General features: G+C 50.8%; 1 protein-coding gene across 20 annotated transcripts in view; it reads left to right on the top strand.

The window, feature by feature from the left end:
• The window catches only part of EPB41 (erythrocyte membrane protein band 4.1), an 84,367-nt gene that overhangs the window by 24,402 nt on the left and 35,653 nt on the right, over positions 1-24,312 (top strand). For 18 of the 20 annotated variants that reach the window (XM_082777700.1, XM_082777698.1, XM_082777689.1 and 15 more), the window contains 6 exons: positions 11,031-11,481; positions 13,911-14,141; positions 16,490-16,594; positions 19,828-19,870; positions 22,058-22,133; positions 22,684-22,902. In XM_082777700.1, the coding sequence (XP_082633826.1) occupies positions 11,038-11,481; positions 13,911-14,141; positions 16,490-16,594; positions 19,828-19,870; positions 22,058-22,133; positions 22,684-22,902 (1,118 nt within the window). In that variant the 5' untranslated portion in view covers positions 11,031-11,037. Of the gene's footprint in view, positions 1-5,797; positions 5,928-11,030; positions 11,482-13,910; positions 14,142-16,489; positions 16,595-19,827; positions 19,871-22,057; positions 22,134-22,683; positions 22,903-24,312 lie in introns of those variants that run through there. The other 2 variants (XM_082777701.1, XM_082777694.1) reach the window with 2 other exon arrangements.

Raw genomic sequence — 24,312 nt, forward strand, 5'->3', positions numbered from 1 at the left:
GATCCCCAAAGCTGAGCCTGGGTTTCTCCAGCACACACCTGTGGTCTGCCTGCGAGCCTCTGAGCTTGCCCCGGGGCTCTCTTTGGTGTGTTTGGGGACCTCAAGCTTCTCCTGGTTCAGTGTTTAATGCGAAATGAGAGTGGGGAGAACAAAGCAGGGAACAATTTCCCGAGAGAGGAGCGGTGCAGGAGGCAGAGCAGGTCGAGGGCTGCTGACTGCCAGGGTGGGAGGTGAGTTTTAGCCCTTCTTGTCTATAGGGCAGCCTGCGGGCTCCTGCTTGGGTGCTGTTGGGATCAGCAGCAGAATTGAGCATGGCTGGAGAGGATGCTGCTGCGACGTGTTATACGGGAACGAGGGGCCAGGAGCACGATGCTCAGTGCTGGTGCTGTCCTCCTGGTGCCCTGCACTGCGAGGAGGGGAATTGGAGAAGCAAAAAGGCTGCTCCAGAACCTCAGACATCGCAGGGCCGGTGTTTGTTCGGTGCTGCCCTGGTCTCAAAACCTCCGTGAGGCTCGCTCCTTCCCGTGCACACCCAGCGAGCTCAGAAGGGAAGGCAGCAGCCGACAAGCAGCCCATGTAATGTGGGCTCAAAATGTGTCTGGGACTCTGTCCCTGCAGTCACTCGGAGCGAGCAGAGCTTCCTTTTCCTTCCTGCAGTCTCAGGAAGGCAGCGCTGGGGCACGTTTCCTCCCTGCAAACAACTGCAGCACCTGCGGGCTGGGGGACCGGTGCCAGAGATGAGCAAAGTGGGCGCTGTGCAGGGGAGCGGGGCTGCTCACTGGGGTCCCCAGCAGTGGCAAACACCTGCAGCATCCCGTTATCTTCCTCTGCGTGTCTTTAATCAGCGCTCCCCCTCTTCCCCAGGTGATGTTTAATGTCCTATTTCCCATGGCTGGTAGGACAGGCTGCCTGCTGGAGCCCAGCTGCCGTGTCCCTGGAGCGATGAATGCATTAGGGCACGCGTTGGGCGCAGTAATTCAAAGCAGGACCCCCGTGGAATAACGGCCTGATGGCCCCGTGGGCAGGCAGGAGGTGGCGGCGTAATTATTTTGGGTTCGGCAGCAGGAGCGGGGTAATTGAGTGCTCACAGGCACTCGCCCTCCCAGGGGATCAAAGGGATTCCTGGCAGCTGAGCAACTGCAATGGAAGCACCATTGTGAACCTAGAGACCGGCTACCAAAAGGCAACGCACCAAAATAACCGAGTTAGACCCCAAAATGTTGCCCCTCTGTCCCGTGAGCCAATATCGAGGGCGCTGCCTGAAATTGCAGCTTTTCCCCTGCCAGCTTCCAGCAGCCGCACCCCCGCTGTGCTGCTGGGGCTTTTTTAGTGCTGTTTTAGGACTTCGATCCTGCCCTAAAAGAGGTGAGTGTGTAGGGACAGCTGCCCCTGGGGTGCTCTGAGGGTGTCTGGGGACAGCACCCCGAGGGCTGCCGGCGGCGCCGCGTGGGAACCCGGCTGCGATCCAGAGGCTGGAAGCGGCTGTTTGCAAACGCCTTGCATCAGCTGTGGCACTGGATGTAATTAAGGAATGAAAACTGCCGCACACCCCCTAATTAAGGGGATTAAAAGCGAAAGCTGCCTGATTTCACTGCCGGCTGGGAAAAAAAAAAAAAAAAAAAAAACAACAACAAACAAACACTGGTGGGGATGGCTGCGAGGCCAGGGCTCCACACGGGTCTGCTGCAGCCACTGAGTGCCAAAAGGAGAGGCTGTGGGGAGAGGGGCAGGACGGGGCTGCGCTAATTTGGGCCTAATTGGCTCTTGAGCACGGGAGGATTCAGTTACTCACTGCTCTGCGGCCCTCCCGGTGGGGTTCTGTTCCCGGGGGGGGTTCAGGCAGCACCGGCTGTGCGTGGAAGGGGCCGGTTGTGGTTTTGGGATCGGGGAGGCTCTGGGCACCTTGAGGGCTCTTGCTATTCCTTGTGCTACAGAAACACCTCGGTGCCCAGTGCCTGACTCGTTCTGGAGCACTTTTATTTCCATTTATATTCCTTTTGGGGATCGGGGAGGTTTGGGTAGCGATATCTTCTTTGTGCAAACTTGAACCCGAACGCTGCGGTGCAGCCTCGGGGTGGGTGAGTGTCCCACTGCCTCCCCCAGCCCCAAAACCCATCGCCAGCCCTCGGGGTGGGGACAACCTGAATTGGTCTCGATCAAACCAAATCCACACCTCGAGGCTTTACAGACAGCTTCTGGCTCCCGAATTCCCCCACCTGGTGCCCAAAGGTGCGTCCCTGCTCCGGGTCTGTCCCTCCTGCGTTCCCCGTGCTTGTGGCACCACAGCAGTGGGGAGCTGCTTGGGGTTTTGTTGGGCAACTCCAAGGAGCTTTTTGGTGTTTTTAAAGCTAAGCTTCCACGGTCATGGAAGTTTTCAAGTGGCAAGGTTGAGGCTCTTTCTGTGATGCTCTGCAGCTCAGGGGTTGCAATGGGAGCGGCTTTCTCCTCCCTGCTGAGGTTTTCCTGCCCCGTGCTGCTGTGTGCGGGGCTGAGCCCTGCAAGGAGAAGCCCTCAGAAGAGGTAAACGGCCGAAGGGTGGTGGCTGCCTGACTCAAAGCCTCTTGCAGCAGCACGGTTCCTGCGGTGCTGTGCACCCACCCAGCGAAACTCAGCCGGGTGAATCTCCCTGGGTGCTGACTCACTCCCTTGGGGCTTGACCAAGCTTTTATAGCCATCGTTCTTGTCCCCAGGGCTGGGTCTCTCCCCAGCCTCTGGCTCCAGAGCGGAGGTCTTCCTCCCTCCAGCCTTCCTCCAGGCCAGCACATCCCCTCCGTGCCCCTGAGCATCCCCGGTCCCTGCGTTAAGCCTTACAGGTACGATGTTTGGGGCTCGCTCACGATTGCAGCGAAACAAATTCTTGGCTGCCCCATGGTTGTGGTGAACACACCGGGGCAAAACACAGAAATAAGTTGAGCCTGGCGGCTTGGGTGCTGGTGTGAGCTGCCAAATTGCTCTGAACAGCAACAAAGCTGCCCTGCTGCTGCTGCTGGTGCCTCTGAGCAGCCCTGGAAAGCCTGGCCATGGCTCTTGCTGGGGTAAGGAGCAGCCTCTGCACCAAACGTCTCGGCTCTCTGTGGTGTTGGAAGGCGGAGAAGCAGAAGCTGCTTTACAAGGGAGGAGGTCTCAGAACCAGCTTAGGGTCGTGTCGTGCTGCCTCGTTGAAATACCTGCACGCCCCGTGGCAGGCGTGGAACAGCAGTGGCGTGAAGCCCGTGCTGAGGATGCTTTCGGGTTGCTTTACTGGGGCTGGGCAGGAGGTGAGCCCGGAGTGACTCAGGACGTGCCAGCCCTGCTTTCATACTTGACGTTTCTTCTATTTACTCTTACCGTGACCAGTTATTCTCCCTTTTAAAAAATTTCGGGCGTTCCACGAGGGCGAGGCTTTGGAGGAAGACGCAGCGTGCTGCAGAAGGATGACCACAGCTCGGGCAGCTCACCGAAACATCCACGGTGTGCACGAGCTGGGGCTGCGTCCGTCCTGCCCCTGGTGCTCGGTGCCCGCAGGCACTCGTGGGGCTGTCGGAGCAGCGTGCGGGTCCCTCCCCGGTTCCAATTATAGCCACGCTAGGAAAACAACCAAAGGCAAACCGGCACAAGAGGAAAGTGTTTGTACCCTGTGCTGGAAGCTGTAAGGAAGGAAAACGAGCCCTGTTATGTTAAACCTCGAGTGTAAATGAGGCACAGTGTGAGTAAACACATCTGTGTTAAGGCAGGGAAAAAAAAAAAAAACCCTCATGAATAATGCATGCAAAACCCCTTCTATTGGCTCGATTGAGATGTGTGGCTTATTTCTGTTTAACTGGTGCCTTAGGAAGTATCCTGCTGCAGGAGGAGGAGGAGGAGGAGGAGGAGGGCTGCTGCCACGCGTGGAGCCGCCGCGGGTTGGCTGTGCCGTTTCTCCAGTGCAAAGTGGGTCTGGGATGGGGTGGGAGTGGGAACAAGGACATCCTAAACCCAGCTCCTGACTCCAGTGTAGCAAAGCCAGGTTGTCCTCGGCTTTGCTTGCTTGGAGCACTCTCCCAAGCACAGGTCCTGCTGCCGTGCGCCTCGGTGCTTTTTCTTTTTGCCGAGATTTCTGGTGCCAGCCCCGTGCTGTGCGTGCCGGGTCCCCCCCATGGGACACAGCAGCCTGGGCGCTATCGGCAAGGTGCAGGCGGCGGGTGCTGGAGCTGCCTTGGGTGGGGACGGGTGCTCGGGTCCCTCCCTTCCTCCCCGAGGCCGGGCAGATACCGGAGGCTGCTGCAGAGCCGGGTTTCAGCTCAGCGACCGCCCCGAGCTGGGCTGGCTGCTTCCTTTGTAGGGTTTAGTGCGCCTGGGCGGCTCGCAGAATTGTTTCTGTGCAGGGTTTCTGCCTCGTGTTCGAGGCAAAGGGGGGTTGGTTCTGCTTTACCCTCTATGTAGGGCTGGGAGAGCCCCGAGAGTTGCTCCTACATGATGGGAAGCAATGCTTGTGGTGCCTGTTCCCATGTCCCTCTGTTTTGGGTCCGACTGTTCCAAGTTTGAGTCAGTTTTAACGCATCCCAAATGGGCATACCCTGCCAAACCCGCTGTCGTTGACCTCAAGCACATGTCTTCATTTAAATTTCGGGGTTTGCTGATGAGCCACTCTTCTGGATCTCGTGTGACATCCAGGTCTGTGGCATCCCAGAGGGTGTTTGGGGATCCGGGGTCGGTGCTGCGGCTCCGCTCGCTTGTAATGCACGCCTCTAATGCGCCGTTTAGTCCGGTCATTCCGTAAGCCCGCTATTCAGCTTGACAGAAATGATTTGCTTCCAGCAGATGGTAAGCTACTATTTTTTGCCCTCATTTAAATAGGAAAGCTGTACGGCACCAGAAGATGAAAGAAGGGCACGGTGCTGCCGCCGTGCAGTAGATTACGAGGGCTGGGCTGGTGAGAATTAAATCCGGGCGGTTATAATGGACCATCTGCGGTGTGCCTCTGCCTTCTTCCCCTGCTCGTAGAGCCCGCAGCACCTCGTCCTACTGCTGGGGTGGGAGTAGGGCCGGCCGGGCCACAGCATCCCTTTGTTAGCACCCAGCGTATCAGCACAAGGAGATGATGCGCATTGGCTCTGTACAGTGCCCATGCTAATTATTCTCCTAATCAAGTATGATAAAAAGAATTTTACAGACAGTTTTTTATTGCTTGGCTTTGCCAGACCTATTTGTCCCATAGCCTTCAGTGGCAGCTCTGTGGAGGTTCAGCTTCAAATCTCTAGAGGTGTTTACTGGGAGGCATCTGAATTTCTTATTTTATTTGGAAAGAAAAGCACACTGAGTCCTCTGCTACGTTTTCTTAATCATATTACAAATCATCTATAGGATGCATTGCTCAAACACGTGTTCTGCTCGAGGTGAGTGCAGTTTCAGTGTCCATCTCCCACCTGAAAACACCTTTTACACGTGTGTGCCTCGCTGCATGTGCACCAGGTCCCCGGGAGCCGCGTGCTCAGCCCAAGCCCCGTGTCTCACAGCGCGCAGTTGCACCTCTTGTGAAATGGGAAAGAATGTGCTTCAAAAAGAGCCTGCTGTTGCTGCAACTATTGGATTTTTTTGGGTCTATTTTTAGCAGAAATTTCTCGCTGACAATTTCTCACTGTCTCCAGTTCTCGCCGGAGCAGGAGCGTTCGGTGGAGCCGCACGTTTCGGGGCAGGGAGGCGGAGGCAGTGCGCTCAGGCAGCACGGGTGCGGTTATCTGGTGCGCACCGCTGCGAAACGTTTGCCTTCTGAGAAGGGAGTGTGCCTGGCTGCAGGCCTTCCTCTCTCTTTGAAAGGCAAAACCACCCAGGATTGGGTCACAGGAACGGTGGGAGCTGTTTTCTTCTGGGCTTGGGAGCAGGACGTAGGTGTTACTCCTGGCTGGAGCAGCGAGCGTGCTGTAGCTTATTCATGCGCCTAGATGCGGGAGGCTGGAGCACGCTGTCAGGTAAGGACGCTGAGGGATGTGTATCTGACCACAGTTGTTTCTCTGAGCCACTGAAATTTGTCAGCAAAGGACCCAAACGAGCAGCACGGTTATTTCCAGAGCGCTAATGCATCGTCACCTAATGACGGCTTCCTGGGAGCGAAGTGAGTAGTTTTGCATCCCTGGGGCTGGAAGGCTTTCTCAGCAGGGATCTGTTGAGCAACTCCAAAATGTGCATTTCAGATAAATTGTCAGCCTGTCGCCTCCAGCACGTGTGCAGGGTGCTCTCTGTCCCGCTCCAAAGACCTAAAGCAGGTGTGAGACCGCAGCTGGACTGTGCTGAGCTAAAATGGTGCCGTAAGGGAGGGCTCTGCTCCCGGGAGATGCCAACGAAGTGTGCTGTGCTGCCTTAGGCTGTTGGCCCCGGCCGCAGCCTCACACGTGTGGCCACAATTGCAATCCCACGTGTTTCGGGTCGTTGGGAGGCAGCAAACTCTTACGTGACTAATGCAGAAGCTGTCTCGGCTTTTTCTGGGCTGGAGGTGAGGGGAAGAGGAAGAAAGGAGAGGTATGAGGGAGTGTGCCCGTGGATGGGACGGACCCGAGCACTGCCTTTGCTCTGCTGGGAGTTTTCTTCTGACGTCTGCAAGAGCACGGTGTGGGGCTGGACCTGAGCTCTGATACCCTCTGCTCCTCAAATGCTGCTGAGCATGGGCTCAAACCACAGGTATTAGGAACAGGATCAGCCGTTAGGCTTTTTACTCACTTTAAGCCTCAAGTTTATTTTGCTTAAAGGAGAGAAGTGACTCTGCAGGTGAAAGCAAGCTTGCAGAGGCACCGTGTGCTCCCCCCAGCGATGCTGCAGGGCCTTGGGTAGAAAGAAGGAGGTGAGCTGGGAGGCTGGGGAGGTCAGAGGGTGTCTGGGGGGTTGGAGGATCTGCTGTGCAGGGGACGGGAGGTTCATAAAACCTGCTCCGAGTGCCTTTAATTACGTTTTCTTCAGATTGCTTCCTGTTGCTGAAGACTTCCTGTCTGAAGCAGGATGTTCTTAAACATCAAAATGCTTACATACGAATACGTACTTGAACTCTTTTCTGAAGCGAGCAGATATCTACTCAGAAATCTCCAAAGGCAGCGTGTACGTTTTGCTGTGCTTTGCTCATTTCCGTAGCATTAAGCGCTGTCTCTCCGTTAGACTTGTGATGATCCCGCTATTCGGTCTGTCTGGCTTCAAACCCTCATCCTCTCCCAAAACCCTCCCCCAAAACCCAGCAGTGAGAGATGTGATGGGGCAGAGCGGGAGGTGAGCAGCACGGCGATGTGCAGTCAGCAGGAGGACCAGGTCCCTCTGCTGCTGGTATCGCAGAGCTCCTGGGGCTCCTGTGGGGTCTGCACAACTGCCTGGTGGAACAGCGATGGAAGAAAATGGATTTTTAAAACCTGCTTGTGGTTTGAGTGGGCATGCCTTGTCCAAATAGCGAGCAGAAAAGCAGCAGAGCAGGAACCTGGCTCTTCAGGCCAGCTCTGCTGTGCGTGTCCTGCTATGTAGTGAACATCTCTGTACCACAGAGGTTGAAGGAACAGTTTTTTTAAGTGGTACAGCCCCTCGGTTATGTGCCCTGCTTACAAATTCCATTGCTTTCATTCGAAAGCTCAAGAAACCCTTTCTGAATGTAAAGCTTCAAAGGGAGAGAAGCAGTGGGCAGCGCGCTCAGGTCATGCCGCAGGACGTTCGGCTGCACCCGGTGAGTTCTCGGTGCTGGCATCTCGCTGCCACATGAAATGTTTATTGGGAAGGGAAATGCTCCTACGTGCCCGTCACCGCATCCCCAGCCCAGGGAAGGGGATTTGGCTGAAGGAAGCCGAGCTCTGACGCGATTCCTGGGGTGCAGAGGAAAGACGTGGGGATGTTTGTTGGTCCCCAGCGAGTCCCACCTTCCAGCGCTGGGATGAGTGCCGTCCGCAGTGTGCCGCGGTTGCTGCTTTGAAATCCAAGCAAGTAAACAGGCTTGTTCCAGGAATGTTAGCATTTAAAGGGAGCAAACTACGTCCAGAGGAAGTGTTTGTTTGTGGGCTGTCCCTTCTGTTTGCCTCAGTTGCTGAGGCCTGCTCTGCCAGGCCCCCTCCCTTTGCTCCGCATTTTGCCTTTTTGTTTTTAAGAGAGCAGCGCGCTTCGAGTGTGTGTTTGGATAACGATTCTTACAAATGCATTTATTCAAAATAAACACAGTGGGAAGTAACTACAAAGCAGCCTGTCTGGGCAGCTGGTGCATGAGGGATCTCACCGTTTATTGCATGCTCGTGCTGGGGCAGTAACACGGCCGTATGCGCTGGTGCTGCGGGAGCTTTGCCCTCTCCATTGGCCATGTCAATTGAGTGTGTTGTCCCATGGGCTCAGGGTGACAAACGTAGTCTGTTATCCCTTGCACTGCCTTGTGACGTCTACCCAGTCGTTTTTGGAGAGCTGTTGAGGGTGTGAATTGAATTCCTGGTGGTGTGATGGCAGTGCGACTCCACAGGCTGTTGCTGAGCTGGCGGTGAGCAGCGTGCTCGCCAGGTATCCTACGGCACCGAGAGCTGCACGAGCCAAGGGCCTGAACGCCCTCATGTCTCGTGTGTGGTTTGGATGAAATTGCTTTTCCTTCTTGCCGATGTTTCTGGGTTAGTCTGTGCTGCTTCCCCCAGGGGACGAGGCAGCCCAGCGCTGCGGGGCTTTGCCTTCCCCAGGCAGCGAGCAGCAGGCGTGACGCAGCCGCTCCGAGGGCGGCGGTGGGAGCCGGCTGGGTGCTGCGTCTGCCGTAGCTTTTTGTTTGATTTGGATTTCACGGCTTTCTCGGAGAGCCTGTTCTGCGATAATCTTGCAAAAACAAACTCCTGCAAGACTTCCACGAAGGGTGACCTAACGTCCAACTCACCGCATTTTGGAGAATGACCTGCCCGTGCTGTCACTACACTGTGCCGCCCTGTTTTCCACCGTGCAAAGCTCTGGAGTATGAGAAGTGCTGAAGTGTGGCTTTCCACAGATCTGTCTTCGGTCAACTCAGAGCTGTGGCATGCCTGGGGTTTGGCAGCACCTTTTCCCTTGCAGCATCCTGGCTGCATCAGGTGCACGCAGATGCGCTCGACTGCGGCCACGTGCAGGGTGGCTACTCTCATGCCATTTCCTCTCTGTGTGTAGAAAGCTGCTTCTTCAGTGCCTTCCACCTCTCCGTGCTTGGAAAAAAATCTTTCTCCCAGGAAAGCTCACTGAGGGGAGGATCATGCGTAGGTTTCAGAGCCCCTGTCCCAAATCCGACATGTCTCCAAAGCACACTGCTGGGTGCACAGATCCATCACTGCTGCCTCTTGGGCCCTAGCAGGCTTTCCAAAGAAAAAAAGCCTGAAAAAAAGCCTTTTTTTTTCCTTGTAAAAAAAGAATCCCTGCTAAACTCAGGGAATTTACATGTCTGGAGAAGTACAGCCAGAGCAGGTCCCTAATGCTGCTTTCTTTATAAACCACAGCTTTAGAAATAGTATTAAGCTTCTGCATTAAATGCAGGGGAAGAGTGCTTTGGAAGCTGGGAAGGCTTTTGTCTTCCAAGCACTCCGGTTATTTTGGCAATTAGTACGAATTAATTTAAAATTGTCGAATGCAATAATTATGTAGGAGGGTGACATCTCAAAACGTTTCTTAAGTGCGTGTTTTGAGCAAATGTTTGTGCGCTGAGGGCTGGGCTGGGGGATTGGGAGGCGTATTGGATTATATGCTATTTGCTCTGCGTAAGCAGTGGCAATTTATTGCTGCAGATACATGTGATGCAACGCGCAAAGATTAGTTCTATCCCCTCTAAAGCATGATTATTTTGGGTCCTCTTTATACCTTAAATAGATACTCCTCTCATGTGATTTCCATCTTTTTGTGTCAACAGCCCAGGCTAAAGTTGAAATAAACATTGCATCAGCTTAACGACGCGGCCTCTGAAGAAATCTGCTCTCCATTATGGGGATTGTTTGGAAGCCTTTTAATCGGAAATTTTTCAGATGCTCGATGGTGCAGCACAAAGGTCTTGTGAATCCCGAAGCCTGCTTGGCTTTGCCGGATCTGTCCCACGTAGACCAGCGGAGTTGCAGCAGGGCAGTGGTTCTGAGCAGAGCCTTTTCCCTGTTTTGTGTCCCTCTTCTTGGTTCCTTGTGAGGTTCTGCGGCCTGTTTTAGGGACATTTGGAAGAGAGCAACGGCTTTTGTTGGTTGAGAAGGGCTACAGAGCTGGTGAGGGGTCTGGAGCACAAGTCCTGTGAAGAGCGGCTGAGGGAACTGGGGGTGTTTGGGCTGGAGCAGAGGAGGCTCAGGGAGACCTCATTGCTCTCTGCAGCTGCCTGGAAGGAAGGGGTGGGGAGCTGGGGTCGGCCTCTGCTCACAGGGAACTGTGACAGGACCAGAGGGAACGGCCTTGAGTTGTGCTAGGGGAGGCTCAGGCTGGAAATGAGGAGACATTTCTCCTCAGCAAAAGTGCTCAGGCGTTGGGACGGGTTGCCCAGGGAGGTGGGGGAGTCCCCGTCCCTGGGGGTGTTCAGGGAGGGGTTGGACGTGGTGTCTGGGGACAGGGTCAGTGGGTGGTGGTGGTAAGGGGGATGATTGGACCAGGTGAGCTTGGAGGTCCTTTCCAATCTTAATAGTTCTAGGATTTTAGACTTAATAATGACTCTTCTTGGCTGTGTGGGGTTTGTCTCAAGTGGCGGCTTCCTTTTGCAGTTGTGGCGAAGGTTGCTGCAAGCCCCTGTGGGCTGTGTGGGATTTTTGCAGGGCTTGGTAGGAGGAAAATTGTGGGGTCTCGTGCGTGTTCTCATCTGCTCTGCTCTTACAGGCGGTACTGCAGTGGGGTGAAGGACCTGGAGTGGGAGAGGGCCTTGGGACAGCCAAAGGGTGGAAGATGTGTGGGCAACCACTGTGTGTGGTGGAGATGCTTCTGTCAAAGCAAACCTGAGTGGAAGGAGGGATTTGTTTGTTCCTAATTGCTTAGGGCTGGGGTTGGCAGGACGGGGTGGTGTGCCTGGAGAGTGTGGTGTGTCTGTGCTGCTCGGTCTGACTGGCTTTATGCCCGCTCCAATGTCCTGCTGCTTGACACCTTTGGTACCTCTCCCACAGCGCCACCATGACAACAGAGAAGGGCCCAGCGGCAGACACCGAGAGTTCAGAGCAGCAGCAAGCGAAGGAGGAGGAGGAAGGAGCCGCCGAAACACCCAAGGGAGAGGCCTCTCCGGAGGAAGGGGCTCAGCAGGCCGCCGAGGGGCAGAAGCAGAAGGCCTCTGGTGGCGATACGCAGGAGGAGCCGGGCAAGAAGGAGCGCCGTGCCACCGAGGGCCGCGGCCTCTCCCGCCTCTTCTCCTCCTTTCTCAGGAGGCCCAAGTCTCAGGTGTCCGAAGAGGACAAAGACCCCGATGCACCCACAGAAGGTGGAGGTGACCAGAAAGACGTGGGGTTAGGAGCCAGCCCTGATGAAGAGATCCTGGTGAAGGCCCCGATTGCAGCTCCCGAGCCTGAGCTGAAAACTGACCCATCGCTCGACCTCCATTCCTTAAGCAGCGCCGAAACACAGGTAACACACCCTGCTCGGTGTGGCGCGCTTCCTTCTGTTCTTGTCAATCTATCTTTTCAGACAAAACCATAAAAAAATCTTATTCTCTGATAGTAAGGTAGATTAGAAAATCCCATGAGATGCTGAAAGGGCTCATCATCTCCTTGTGCTGCATAGCATGCTCCTGTATCAGAGCATAGTGCAAAATTCCTATTCCTGAAATTGTAACAACACTTCAAAGCATACATTAAAGTACCCCGTACTGACTCTTTACCCTGCTGAACATGGAAATTCCCCCAGGGACTTGGATTTGAATTTGTTATTCACGACAATATTTCTTATTTGGGTGTGCTTGGTATGTCCAGAAGGCAGGTCAGTGTTGTGAGGTGAGGACTGCAAGAGAAAGTGAACCTGGGAAAGGGTTTTGTGAGCTTCGAGGAGTGTAAGTGGGGCATTTCAGGACTTGGTCATCTGCTCAGTCTGGGCTGTTGCTGAGCCTGCCAAATACAAATATTTTCTGCTTATGCATCATGTAGACAGGGATTTTTGCATAGCACGTGTGCTGAGCCCAGCTCTTAGTAGCTTTCTGATTTCTGCTCTTTAAAGCCAGGGTTGTTTTTCATGCAAGATTTAAAGTTTTTAAAGCCGGGTAGAAAGTGAGGCAGAGACACCAGTGGTGAGACATGCACAAAGCAGCAGCTGGTTATTGATCTGGGGGCCTCTGGTTATTGATTTGGCTGGCCTCTCTTATTCGTTGGTGGGCATCTTGGTTAGCTGCAGCCCTGCCATCACTAGTGTGGCTGCATGGAGCTAGAGGAGGTGATTGCTACTTCTTGTGAGACGGGGATTTCCTAAAACCCAGCCAACCTGTGTGTATTGTTGGAGTCCCAGAGTGACAGCAAGTTTATGGTAACATCTGCATTTTTTTCCCTGCTGCCCTTAGGTTTTGGATGGTCTCCAGTGGGGTGTTAGATTTGAACTGCAAACTCTAGGTTTTTACTAACTTTTTGAGAAATACTTTACAGGTTGGTATTGTCAACAGTAGGCAGCTGTAAATCCACTGCCTTAAAATTGCAAAGTCGTAGAGAAGGCTGTAGGTAACGTGTTTCTGTTTTCCCTGATTTCCGAGCCTTTGAAAAATACAGGCTGATCTTTGCTAGTGCTTTGTACCTTTCAGAATTGGGACATGGTGGGGAGCTGGAAATTTGCAGGCAATTTCAGCCCTGAAGAGGCCTCTTCAAGAGGGGATGCATGATTTCTTTCTCTTTTTAGCTTTGATTTGCTTTTGCTCTATGCACAAGTGAGCGTGCACGGAGAGAAAACCCACCACCTTCCTTCAGCAAGCGCCGTCTGTTTCAGACGAAGCACTTGTTTTTGTTAGTTCTTATTTTAGATTGACGTTAGTGGCTTTTTGAACTGTGACACTCGGCAGATATTTCTGCCGTGAAAGCATTTGCGAGGTGCTGCCTCTTTGATAAATGCTGACCAGCAGGCATTACGAGCTTTGACTGATTCTCTGCTCCCGATTATCCTGGCCCTGCTGGAACAGAAGTCAGCAGCTTGTGGACATTATTTAGGTTTCAAACACTGGAGCCGGCGCTGGCTGTGTGCAGTTGTGCCTGGGTGTGATTTCATGAGATGCGATGGGCTGAATTAACGGCTCACCGCAGGCTGAAAAGACAGGGTTTTGCTCTCCCTTCCTCTGCCACGGCTGCGTGCTCCGGCTGCATTGAGCCACTTCCAGCACTTGTCAAATCCTGCTATGAACTTATTTAACCCGCTGAAATGGCAGTAAAAAAAAAAAAAAGCTTCCTTCCTCCTTCTGTCCCCAAACCGCGTCTTTTTCTGCAAGTTTAGTGAATTCAGCTGGCTCATAAAGTGCTTCGGTGGGCAAAAGGGGAGGCCGTCAGGGGTGTGAAGGCTGCCTTCCCCTTTCGGTGGCCATGAACTGTTGGGTCAGCTCAGAGGGCCACAAAATCTCAGTGCCAGTGTCCCTTGTACCGCTGTTACTGTGCTGAGCACAGTGTGTTGGAGCAAAGCAAATCTTCCTGGGTGACAGCGGGAGCAGAGGGGCACCCTGTGGCTGTTGGCTCTTCTGGCAGTGGAGGCATGAGGTCTCTAGCCTAGGACAGAAAACACTTGCTAATCCAAAAGGCACAGTCATTAAGGCCATGAAGATTTGCATGATCTAACCTGCCCTAATTTCTCTAATCGGCCCTTTGTTTTTTTTTTACATCTTTTATTAAATGAAGAGTTGAGAATGACTTGAAGGGCTTTAAAAATTGCCACCACGCAGCGCACTTGTTACCCTGCCCACCCAAGCTGCTGCTCCAGGTCCTGGGCTACACATTTAGGCCAGATAACTAATTCCGGGGTGCAGTGCTCGTTTCTTGTGATGGCTTTTTGTTTGACACATCTAATTGGCGACTTGGATGTGCTGGGGTTTTCAGCCTGCGCAGGAGGAGAGGAGGGAAGACCAGGAGCCGGACAGCAGAGACCTGGAGGGCAAGGAAGGAGGAGAAGCAAAGGAGGAGTGCACCAAGCCAGAGCCCAAACAGGAGACTCCAGAGACCAAAGCCGACAAGGATTTGAAAGCTGCCCAGAGAGCTGTAAAGAGACACAGAAACATGTACTGCAAAGTTGTCTTGCTGGATGACACCATCTTTGAGTGTGCTGTGGATGTAAGTACATTCAGGGGTTGTTTCTTCTCTTTTCCCTTTCTCTTCTCCTCCTTGAAAACCACCACAAACACTATTTAATAGGGGTCTAATTTGCTGCCAGTGAATTACATGACAGGCTTTACTGCAGAACAATCTTGCTGTAAGCTATAATAACTTATTTAGTGTGCTGTAAAAATCTCTCTGTGCCTAGGAGCCTTTTTTGTTTATAGCTCTGGAACTTGCAGGGTACGTTGCTTTGTAAAGGTGGAAGTTTAAAAAAAAGTTACTGCATTTGCTGTTCATCTTTTTGCTCATTTTTATCCCAGAGTTTAGTTTATTGCGTTAGGTTGGGATTGTCTAAATATTTTCTGCCCCTTTCATTTGAATAAAACCTGTTGTCATGTTGATTTGTGCTTTCTGTTCACCCAGAGCACCTTTGCCGATCAGGCTGCTGGCTAACACATCTCCTGCAGGTGGATGTAAAGACAAACAGGCTGCATTTAGCTTGGAGCTGAATATATTTGGAGTAAACAATTTAAAATCATTATGTTGACTTACAGCACCGCAAAACCCTTCATCTGAGAGCTTTTATTTTGCTTTATTTTGTGCATTCTCTCGCGGGGCTGTCTTGCTGTCAGGGCAATAAAAAGCTCGCAGAAATCCCTATTTCAGTATCGAAGCACTTGCCCGGAATATTAATAATCCGGTATTTACCACTCGAGCCTGCTTCCAGCTTGTTTTTCTCCATCCCGCTAGCTCTGTGGGCTGCGGGAGGGTATCGGGGCGTGGGGCTCCCTGTGGAAGCGGTTACCTTGGGTGATCCTGGGCAAGTAGGTCAGCAGTTTGTGTAACAGCGCGGCTATTGTCGCTGCGTGGGATCGGCGCCCAGCGCTACCAAAGCCCAGGATGTTTACTGGAGATATCAGGCTCAGCCCCCCAAAAAGCAAATTGTCCTCCAGAAGGCTGGTGCGGCAGCGGTGGCTCTCGGCCCTGCGGCCCCAGTTGGTTTGTCGTGGTGTTGTGGGTGTGTTTGGCAGCTCCCCTACAGCACTGATCCAGCTCTGCTGTGTTCTGGGTGCCGTCACATCGCATGCGGTGTCCCTGGTGCGCTGCTATGGGTCTGGAGCATCCCGTGAGGCACCGAGGAGCAGATGGGCAGGGGCTGCTATGCAGCGAGAAGCTCTTGACTTGTCGAGTACCCTTGGCTTTAATGCCAATGTAATCCCGCTGTAGCATTTGGAGAAGTAATTTATGAAGATGTAATTGGGAAGGAATTGCAAAGGTGTAGGCAAAGACCAGCACAAATGCCTTTATTCGAAAAGAATGAGTGCTTTCAAACCTTCTGTCCCACTGACAGCCATAGAAGGCTTTTAATTCCTACATGTCTTTAAGTGCCAGTTCACCGAGAAAGCTCCCAGGCTGACGCATGCAGCGTGTTAACGGGGGAGCTGCAGCGTGTGCACTGACAGCCCTACAGCCGAAGGACCACAGGAAGACACAGCCATGGGCTTTGATCAGTAGCCATGCAAATACAGCTTGAGCTGTCTGCACAAGCGATGCATTAGTAAAGCTTATTTTGCGTCACTGGAGCTGCACTTTCCTTGTAGCAAAGCCACCAATAGAATTAGCTGCTTGTGGTTACCATAGTTTTTGCGCCTCAGGGACGTTTTCCTTCACGCTGTGGACTAAAAGGGTATCTGCTCCGAGGGCCAGCTCCTTCACTTCACTTCTGCAGGATTCTGAAAAAAAAGAGGAGATGAGAAATGCTCAAAGAGTGTTTCTGGAGGCGAGAAGTAGTGTGCTAAGCGGGCAAAGCTGGGGAAGCTGGGTTGCCAGCAGCAGCTCGGGTTGAGGAGAGGGTGGAAATGAGGGCCTTTTGTTCTGAGCCCGTGATTCTTTTGTGAGCCTGCTTCGCCAGGTTGCCCCCAAAAAAAACAATGCCCCAAATGGGGGCTGTCAGGGTGGGTTGGAGCAGCAGCTTCATCCCTCACACTGCTCATCCTTTGATCAGTGCCTGATTGTCTGAGAGCCTGGGGCTGGGAGCTGCCTGTTCTTTAGGTGTGCTTTGGGAGGGGAAAACCACACAAATCTTCTGGTTTTGGGGTTGTTAGAAAAGCACGGCTCTGGAGGGGCTTTGGATGTGGAGCTGGTGGGAGCAGGAAGAGCTGCTGCAGATCTCATTGCTTCTCAGTTTGGATATTGTAAAGAAGGAAGCCTTATAGGAAAGAGCAGCCAGAAGCAGCCAGGACATGGGATTTTGAGCTAGTCAGGACTTTTTCCCTTCATGGTAGCATCCAGTGTGGTTTTATGTTCCCTTTTTGCAGGCAAAGAGCAGCCTGCGCTAAAAAATGTTTTTTGTGTATTTGCAGAAACATGCCAAGGGGCAGGATCTACTCAAGAAAGTCTGTGACCACCTCAATCTCTTGGAAGAAGACTACTTTGGTTTGGCCATATGGGACACGCCGACCTCCAGGGTAAGAAGTTGGTGGTTTATGGTCTGCACCTGGGTGGATTCAGCTCTGTGCAAGGCTCCATGGACGAGGTGGTGCATAAGCTGCTGATGCTCTTCTTCAAACTACTTTGATCCCCTCCCCAGGAAAGGACTAAGAGGACTTTAAGAATAGATTAGCGCTGCTTAGATGGCAGAAGGTGGACCTAAATGTTGACACGCTGCATGGGGACTTCAGTGCTGGAGCCTGTGTTCACTGAAGGCATGCGGCTGAGCAGGCAGCAGCAGTAAAACTGCGGTGGTTTGGGCACGGAGCAGTCATTGCATGTGCCTTAGGTGTTCGTTTAAAGTCTCTGCAGGCGTGGAGTGTGGTCCCCAAAGAGGCTTTGGGTTTGCTTTCTCTTCCTTCTCTGACTTGCGACTGCCTTCCTCCTGCTTCGGTAACAAATCCGGGAGTTGGATGAATTCATGCTGTATTTATTTTACCCTGGGTGGCCTCCTCCTCCGATACAGAGCCAGCAAATGTTGCCATTCTTAATAATGACTGGTTCGGGGGATTCTCTGGGTGGTAATACTGCACTGCACTGGTAGCTTTAGCACCTTCGTAATGGGAACACAGGCAGGGGAGTGGGAGTGAATCAAGGCTTAAAATGTGCAGCGAGTGAGCTCGCAGCAACTGCTGGCTCCCAGCATGGATTCAGCTCCTGCTGCCTGCGTGCCAGCCAAAGACAGGCACTGGGAGGACTTCTGGGCTGAGATCTGGGCCTTGGGTTGTTCTTTTTTGTTATTTTGTTTTGTTTTGTACAGAGGATTCTCAATTGGAAAACACGGATGTGTAAGGACAGTGATGAGTTCCAGCAGCAAAGTGCACATCCCTTTTCTATGACCGTTTTGCCCTCGAAAAGGGAGAGCATGGCAGGAGGAGCGCTGAGTGCCAGCTGCCGACCCGGCACCGGTGTCGGAGAGTTTGGTTCTGAACCAAGGCTTTGCCCTGCAAAACAGAACATGTGCAGCTTTTCATACCAAATCTCTGACTCATATGGTTTTAGTTTAAGGGCTTTGTTTGGTTAGACCTAAGCAGTGTCTTATCTTTTAAACCCCTGGTTATGCTTTAACTCGAGCAATTACTCAAGCTCTGTTTAATAAAGCTAGCCAAAAGTGTGTGAAATTGAAAACAAGGGGCCACCTTCACGTCCTCTAGACCAGCTACGTTGATCCATGCTCTGACTGTTCACCTATAGCTTCGCTTATGGGCAAGGTTACAGTGGCTGCAATATATATTAGTTGTTAAAAGGCTCAATAATTGGAAATATGGATTTTTAATCCAGGCGAAACACGGCTCGATTTGTCCTGTTTGTGCTGGGGGCAGCGTGCTGCCACATCTCCCGGAGCCGTGTGCCGCCGATCGCTCACAGGAGCGCCACGATTCTTCTGAAGGCAGCCACGTGCACTTCCTTCGCCCCCGCTTGACGTGAGCTGAGAGGCTGTGCAGCTTTTTAACCGTAGAGACTGAAAACAGACAGTTCTGTCAGGTTTGTGTGTCAGAGCCGGCAGAGGAGGAAGGAAAAGAGCTGTGCATGGGGTTAGCTCCAGTGCAGAGCAAGCTGCTCGCCTGGAGACTGTTCTGTTGTGATGGGGGAAAACACTGTGGGGTTTTCTGTTGTGTTTTTTTTCCTTTTTTAAATCTTTCTGGTTACACGTCATTGAACTTGAAAACCTCAAGCTCCATCTCTCTCTGTAACTTCAAAACCCTGACATCGAGTTACTGCTTGGCTGGTAGAAGTGATCGTGATAGGAAGTCAACAGAGGAGCTCATGCAGCTGCTCTGAGCAGGCAGGGAGATGCACGTCTATATTCATGGGCAGGGAGAGGAGGTGTGCAGGTTTTCCTGTACTTAGGCAATAAACCTTCCTGCGGACAGGCAATCCAGGCAGAAATTACAGAGGGTGAAAGTGGAAGGAGCAGCTGCTTGGTGCTGAAGCAGTCGTGGTACCAGTACATGCATGGAGATTCTCTGCTTAAAAGAGTGGCTGTGACTGGAAAGCAAGCGGGCCTGATACGTCTGCCTTTCCGCTGGAGCTCCTATCACTGGTTTTATAGGTTAGAGGAGCAAGCACATAAAAAGATAAGATTACATCTAAGTATCGCTGTCTCCCTGCCATCAAGCTGAATGTCCTTCTAGTCAGGAAAGATTAGCTGGGAGGATTCAGTGAGTCAGTTCTTTCACCTCAGGAGACCTGGACGTCCAAATCCTGTTCAGACCTCACAAAAACGACCGTGGTGGTTGCCTGTAGCCTCTCCAGGGGGCTGGGAGCTTCATGCCAGCCCCTCCGGGGAGCAAATTGTGGCCTCTGCAAAGGACAGGCTCAGCTTTGGCATGCCAGGTGTTGCTCTGACCGTGCTGGCAAAAACAGGAGTGGTTTTCTGAGGCTGATGTTGCACCAGCATCCCACAAAACCCCAAATTACAGAGGGGGAAAAAAAGGATGTATTTCTAAATTTGTAGCTGAGATAATTACTAGCAACTTGAGTCATACTTAAAAGAGACTAAGTTTATGTCACGCTCCCCAGCTGCTGGATGTTTTCACTCCTCTTTCAGCAATTAGGTTGTTAAAGAACGTAGCTAATAATGGAAAGTCTTGGCGACCTTTGTTCTGAATAGGGCAAGTATGTGGATAGGGTGCCTAAAATGAATGCATGTGTCCAATTTGTCTGGTTTTAAAGGTCTCTGAGAAAAAATGTGTTGCACAAGTGCCCCTCTTAGCTGGATGTGGCTGAGACCGTGCCCGCTGGTATGTGCTTGCTGCCTTTTATGCTGCAATATTAGTAAAAGCAGGATCTGACAGGGCAGAATATGCTGGGCAGAGTTGCCTTGGATGCTGTTGCTTTGTTGTTAGGAGCCGCCATAAATTCCTTCACTTAAATCCTTTTCTGTAAAGAGCATCCATGTGGTGTGGGATGCTCATCAGCTGCGTGTGCTGAGCCTCTGAATTACGAGTCACCTCGATGGAGAGGACAGCTTCAGATTGGACCCATGTTCCTTGTTCCTCTCCTATGAGTACTTCGTACGTGAGGGATTGGAAATACACACAGGGACTGCAGACTGGAGTAAAAGTTTCAGAAAATGCTGTATATCTTCAGTTTCCATGGCTGCGTTCATGTCAAACGTTGTCGCCTTGCTGTATTTTTAGCGAGTTGCAGTTTGCTGTGGTGTTTCTGTAACGTCTGTTAAACTGTGAATGTTTTTATCCTCTTACAGACATGGCTGGATCCTGCCAAAGAAATAAAAAAACAGGTTCATGGTAAGTAGATCAAATTTATCATGTGGGTGTGTGTGGCTTCTCTCCCTTCCCTGAGTGTGTGTGGTTCTGGGTGCAGTCCTGAGTGCCCAGGGATCGGTGAGAGTTCAAGTCAGGGTGTCTGGCAGTGATCAGCTCAAGTTCAAGCAGTCTGTGCTTCCTTTCCCTTCTTCTTCAGTGCTTGGCAATGCTCTAGAATTAAGGAAAAGTGTCATTTCCATGCAAAAACATAGCCAGGGATGTATTTGTCCTGTGCAAATCCACGCTGTCCTCACTACCATGCAGCACTGAAATAGGATGGGAAAGCAGATGTCAGTGGGCACCATTTAAAGCCAAAAGGAGCTGGGGAGAGCCTGAGCAAAGCTGCATGCTGGAGCAAGGTTTTGTGGACTCCGAGGCTGTTTCGGAGCCCAAATTGGGGTACTGGAATGATAAACAGAGGGCTCGAGTAGCATCAGGACAAATGCCAGATGCTCTCTGGAGTATTTTAAGTTCTGCTAGCACTGAATCAGTTCAAGACGAGGGCAGTGTCAAAGTTAAATAAACTCTAGAGGCTTTTGTTTTGTTTCAGGAACAAGCCTAAGGTCTGACAGCCTCACAAGTAAAGCTCTGCTCTCTGTACGCGTGGTGGGGGCGCAGGACGAGGCGTGTCAGCACTGCCTGGGGGGGAAATGCTGCAGGGCCGTGGAGTAGGAAAAGCTCCTGCTTTTATCAGCTTCTCTTTGAGTCAATAACAGGATGTGTGTAAAGGGCATGAGCTGCTCCTGCCTTGCAGTGCAGTGCAGGTAAAATTCAGCAAATATGGGTAACAAACAACCTGCTGTACGATCCGTCCCTCTGAGGTGCTTTAAATGGCACCTTACTGGAGTTTGCTTGAAGAAGCCGTGTTGGTGTACATGCACAGGGAGCCAGTCTCTGTGTCTCCCTTGAATTGCACAGGAAAACTCTGCTGCCTAAGCTGTCTTCTTGAAATAACTTGTGTTGAACTCTGTGTAACGAAAGCAAGGTGCCCTGTGTTCAATGCCGTTTGTGGTGTTGCCTAAGAAGTAGATCCATGAATCGTGTGGTTGCGATTTTGATCAATCTCCTAGCAAGTTAACAGCAAGGGTATCTTGTCTTCTGAAATAAATATTTTGAGCTACACTGCTGAAGGGCACAGCAGGGGAGAGCTGCGACTGAAAATTAGTTCTGGAGTTTAACGGGTCTGCCAGGATGATTTCTGTGGCTAAACGTGATTACTCTTTTCGGGGAAGAGAGGGAGCCTTGGCTTGAACTCTTCAAAAAGAGTTAAGGATTAACTCTCAAGAAAGATAAAAAAAATTGGTAGCTTTACTGTCCTGCTTAAAAGAGCAGGCAGGGGGCATTTCCACCACAGGCAAGCAGTTCTCAGTCGGCCGTTCCTACACCAGCATGCGATTTACACGCACACTGTTAAATATCAGTCCCAAAGCTGCACTTGTGTGGTTGCTGGGAGGGGTGATGGAGAGCTGCATTTTAGGTATACGTGGCCGTGTACACAAGTAAGTCGTGCAGTGTGTTGTTTAGCTAGACAGAGGCTAACCATACCACAAATAATGTCTATTGTAGATATAATTAAGGGAGCCCTCGCTCCATTTAACGTGTGCAGCATTGCAGTACGAGGCTTGCAGCAAGCTTTATTGGAGTATTTAGGTCTCGAGTTGTCAAGCTCTTCCTGTCGCAGCGCTCACCGTTTCATCCAGAGACCGGTGCTTGCATGGTGCTGAGGTTCAGCTGTGGTCCAACCACACGACCACAGCGCATTAGGCTGTTGAGTGGATTAGCACATCTGTTCCTTATGAGAAATTTGAAAATTGGGTCAAGTGATAAAATACCAATTCATTAACCTATGGCACATGTCCGACCTCTTTGCGTGAATCTTTTCTTTTAATCAGTGAAAAAATATTTGAGTAAGTTAGCCTCTTAGCAATGGATTTATTTCTTTTTCCACAAGTTGTGACATCTTTCACGTGTACTTGTCTGCCCTGCTTTGTTTGTTCGTGCGTGTTTCCTAGCTCTTGTAAATGAAATCATGTCTTACACCGCCTGCTTATGCAGCAGCAGGCTGTGTGAGTGAGCAGCATTTAAAATCAGTATTAGCATCTGAGAGCTGGATATTGTGAAGCTGTTCTGGTGGGCTTGTTTTTCTCCAATTTTGTTTTGTAATTTCAGGAGGCCCCTGGGATTTCACCTTCAATGTCAAGTTTTATCCACCAGATCCCGCACAACTGACAGAGGATATAACGAGGTGAGTTCCCTGCTAATTGTGCTACCAGACAGTGAGCTTACTGAGCAAAGTTGTGATCACTTTTGGGAAACCACAGCAACTGGAAGATTGAGTAGAAATTGTTAATACTGAAGCATTTTTCCACCCTTCAACAGGATGATCAATGTCTTGAGGAACTGTTTGGAGGGGTTATTGTTGTTTGGTTTTAGTGGTTGTGTGTGTGGGGATGCTTCCTCTCTTCACTGAAGTCCACCTGCATAAAGCAGTGTCATTGATAATCCTGGCACGTGTATATTTGAATACAAAAGTACACTTCTGTTTTAAAATAATTTCTTCTGATAGTAAGTGTCCTCTGCTTCTTTTCCAGAGTGGAGGTGACCTTAGGTCCTTCTGTCCTCCTTGCTCTTGACTGTGTTGAATGTTGCTCCATAATTAAAAATACATGTTAGAGACAAACAGCATGCTTCATACATCAGCAGTATAAAAAAGATGATGTTCAGTGCTTGGGAACAAGTTTCTTAAAGTTACTATGTTCTCTATAAATAGTTTTTTTCATTTTTATTCCCCAAAGGTATTACTTGTGTCTTCAGCTTCGACAAGACATCGTTACGGGGCGGCTGCCTTGTTCCTTTGCGACTTTGGCTCTGCTGGGCTCGTACACAGTGCAGTCCGAATTGGGAGACTATGACCCTGATCTACACAGCGCAGATTATATCAGTGAATTTAAATTGGCCCCAAACCAGACTAAAGAGCTTGAAGAGAAGGTTATGGAACTTCATAAAACATACAGGTGAGGTACAATGGCTGGAGAATTCGTTTGTGCACGGCAGCATGAAGGCAGCAGGTGGAATAATGGGGCTTTCTTGTATTTTTCCCACCTCTGCTGTATGGGTTTGCTTTCATGCTGCACCAGTTTTTATGGCAGCAGCTTTAGCAGTAAGGTGTGAATTTTCAGCTACTGAGAAAATCAGCTAATCTGAAAAGATTTCATAGTTTAGAGTTATAACAGAATCCTTCCAGTATATAGAATTCTTTCTTCCTGCTTGAAGAAAAAAACATGCTTTTAGTTTAGTTTTGTTTTTTAACAGGTGTTCCATGTGGGAGCTCCTTTTCAACAGTATCCATGAAAATGGGTTTTACTTCATGTGAAAATTCAAGTTTGTTTCTTTTAACCTTGTTCTTTGTCTTTTCATATTTTTGCTCTTAGATTTATGTAATTTTTGGATTGTAATCTGGTTGGAACAGATCCTGTCTCTTTGTGTAGCCTGCAGCATGTTTGGGGTTTTCTGCCTCCTCATTAAGTAGCGTGTTATAATGTGGAAATATTCCAGATAATGCTCGAGGTATGAAGCTGCAGTCAGGCTGTCCTCCTCATGTTTCTGAGTGCGGCAGTGACCTGGGCAGATGTGTCTTGGCCTGGTGAGGTTAGAAGATTCCTGGGAGTCCTTCTGATATTAGATTTGAGAGTCATAAAAGCAGAACCTCTTCCTCATCTTATTTTGAGCTTGTTTTTCTAGATGCTCTCAAGTGCTCTGATTGCAGAAGCTCCGCAGAGCTTAGTGACATGGGGAGCATCCGTGGCCTGCCAGCAGCTTCTGCACAATTCACAGTTCACAGTTCAGATCGGTCCATCTGGGCTTTGGGGGAAAAAAAAACATAAAACTGCTCCCAGATACTGAGGCCTTGTGGAGCCCCTTGACCTGCAGAAAGCTGCTGGTTGTGACACTAATAACGAGAGCAGAGCAGAGCAGAGACCTTCTCGCAGGCACATGGAAGCTAATAACCTAAGTGCAGCACTGGAGGGTGGACAGAGGCCCTGGCTGTTACCAAAGCTACAATTAACACCTCACTCAACCCCGCAAATCGATACTCTAAATTGATTCCCCTCCATTTGCACCGAGAGGAGAGGAAATGAGGGAAAATAAGTACTGGGCCACTGACAGGCTTCATGACTTGAAGTCAAAGGCCGTCAGCTGTCCTGGAAGTGGCAGATCGCATTGCTGAATTATTCATGGCTGCATTACAAGGCTGCTTCACAGTATGGGATGTAGATTTATTTAATGAACTTGTGTGTGCAGGAGGAAGGTTATAATCTGTCCCCACTTCATTTCTCGTCCATATTCTAACGTTAAACTGTCAGAGGGTTTCCAGTGGAAAACCTACCTGCTGAGCTATGCTCTGTCTCTTGCTGCTTTATTTG

This window comes from Aythya marila, assembly GCF_965140915.1.
Source record: "Aythya marila genome assembly, chromosome: 22".
In the NCBI taxonomy this organism is placed as follows: Eukaryota; Metazoa; Chordata; class Aves; order Anseriformes; family Anatidae; genus Aythya; species Aythya marila.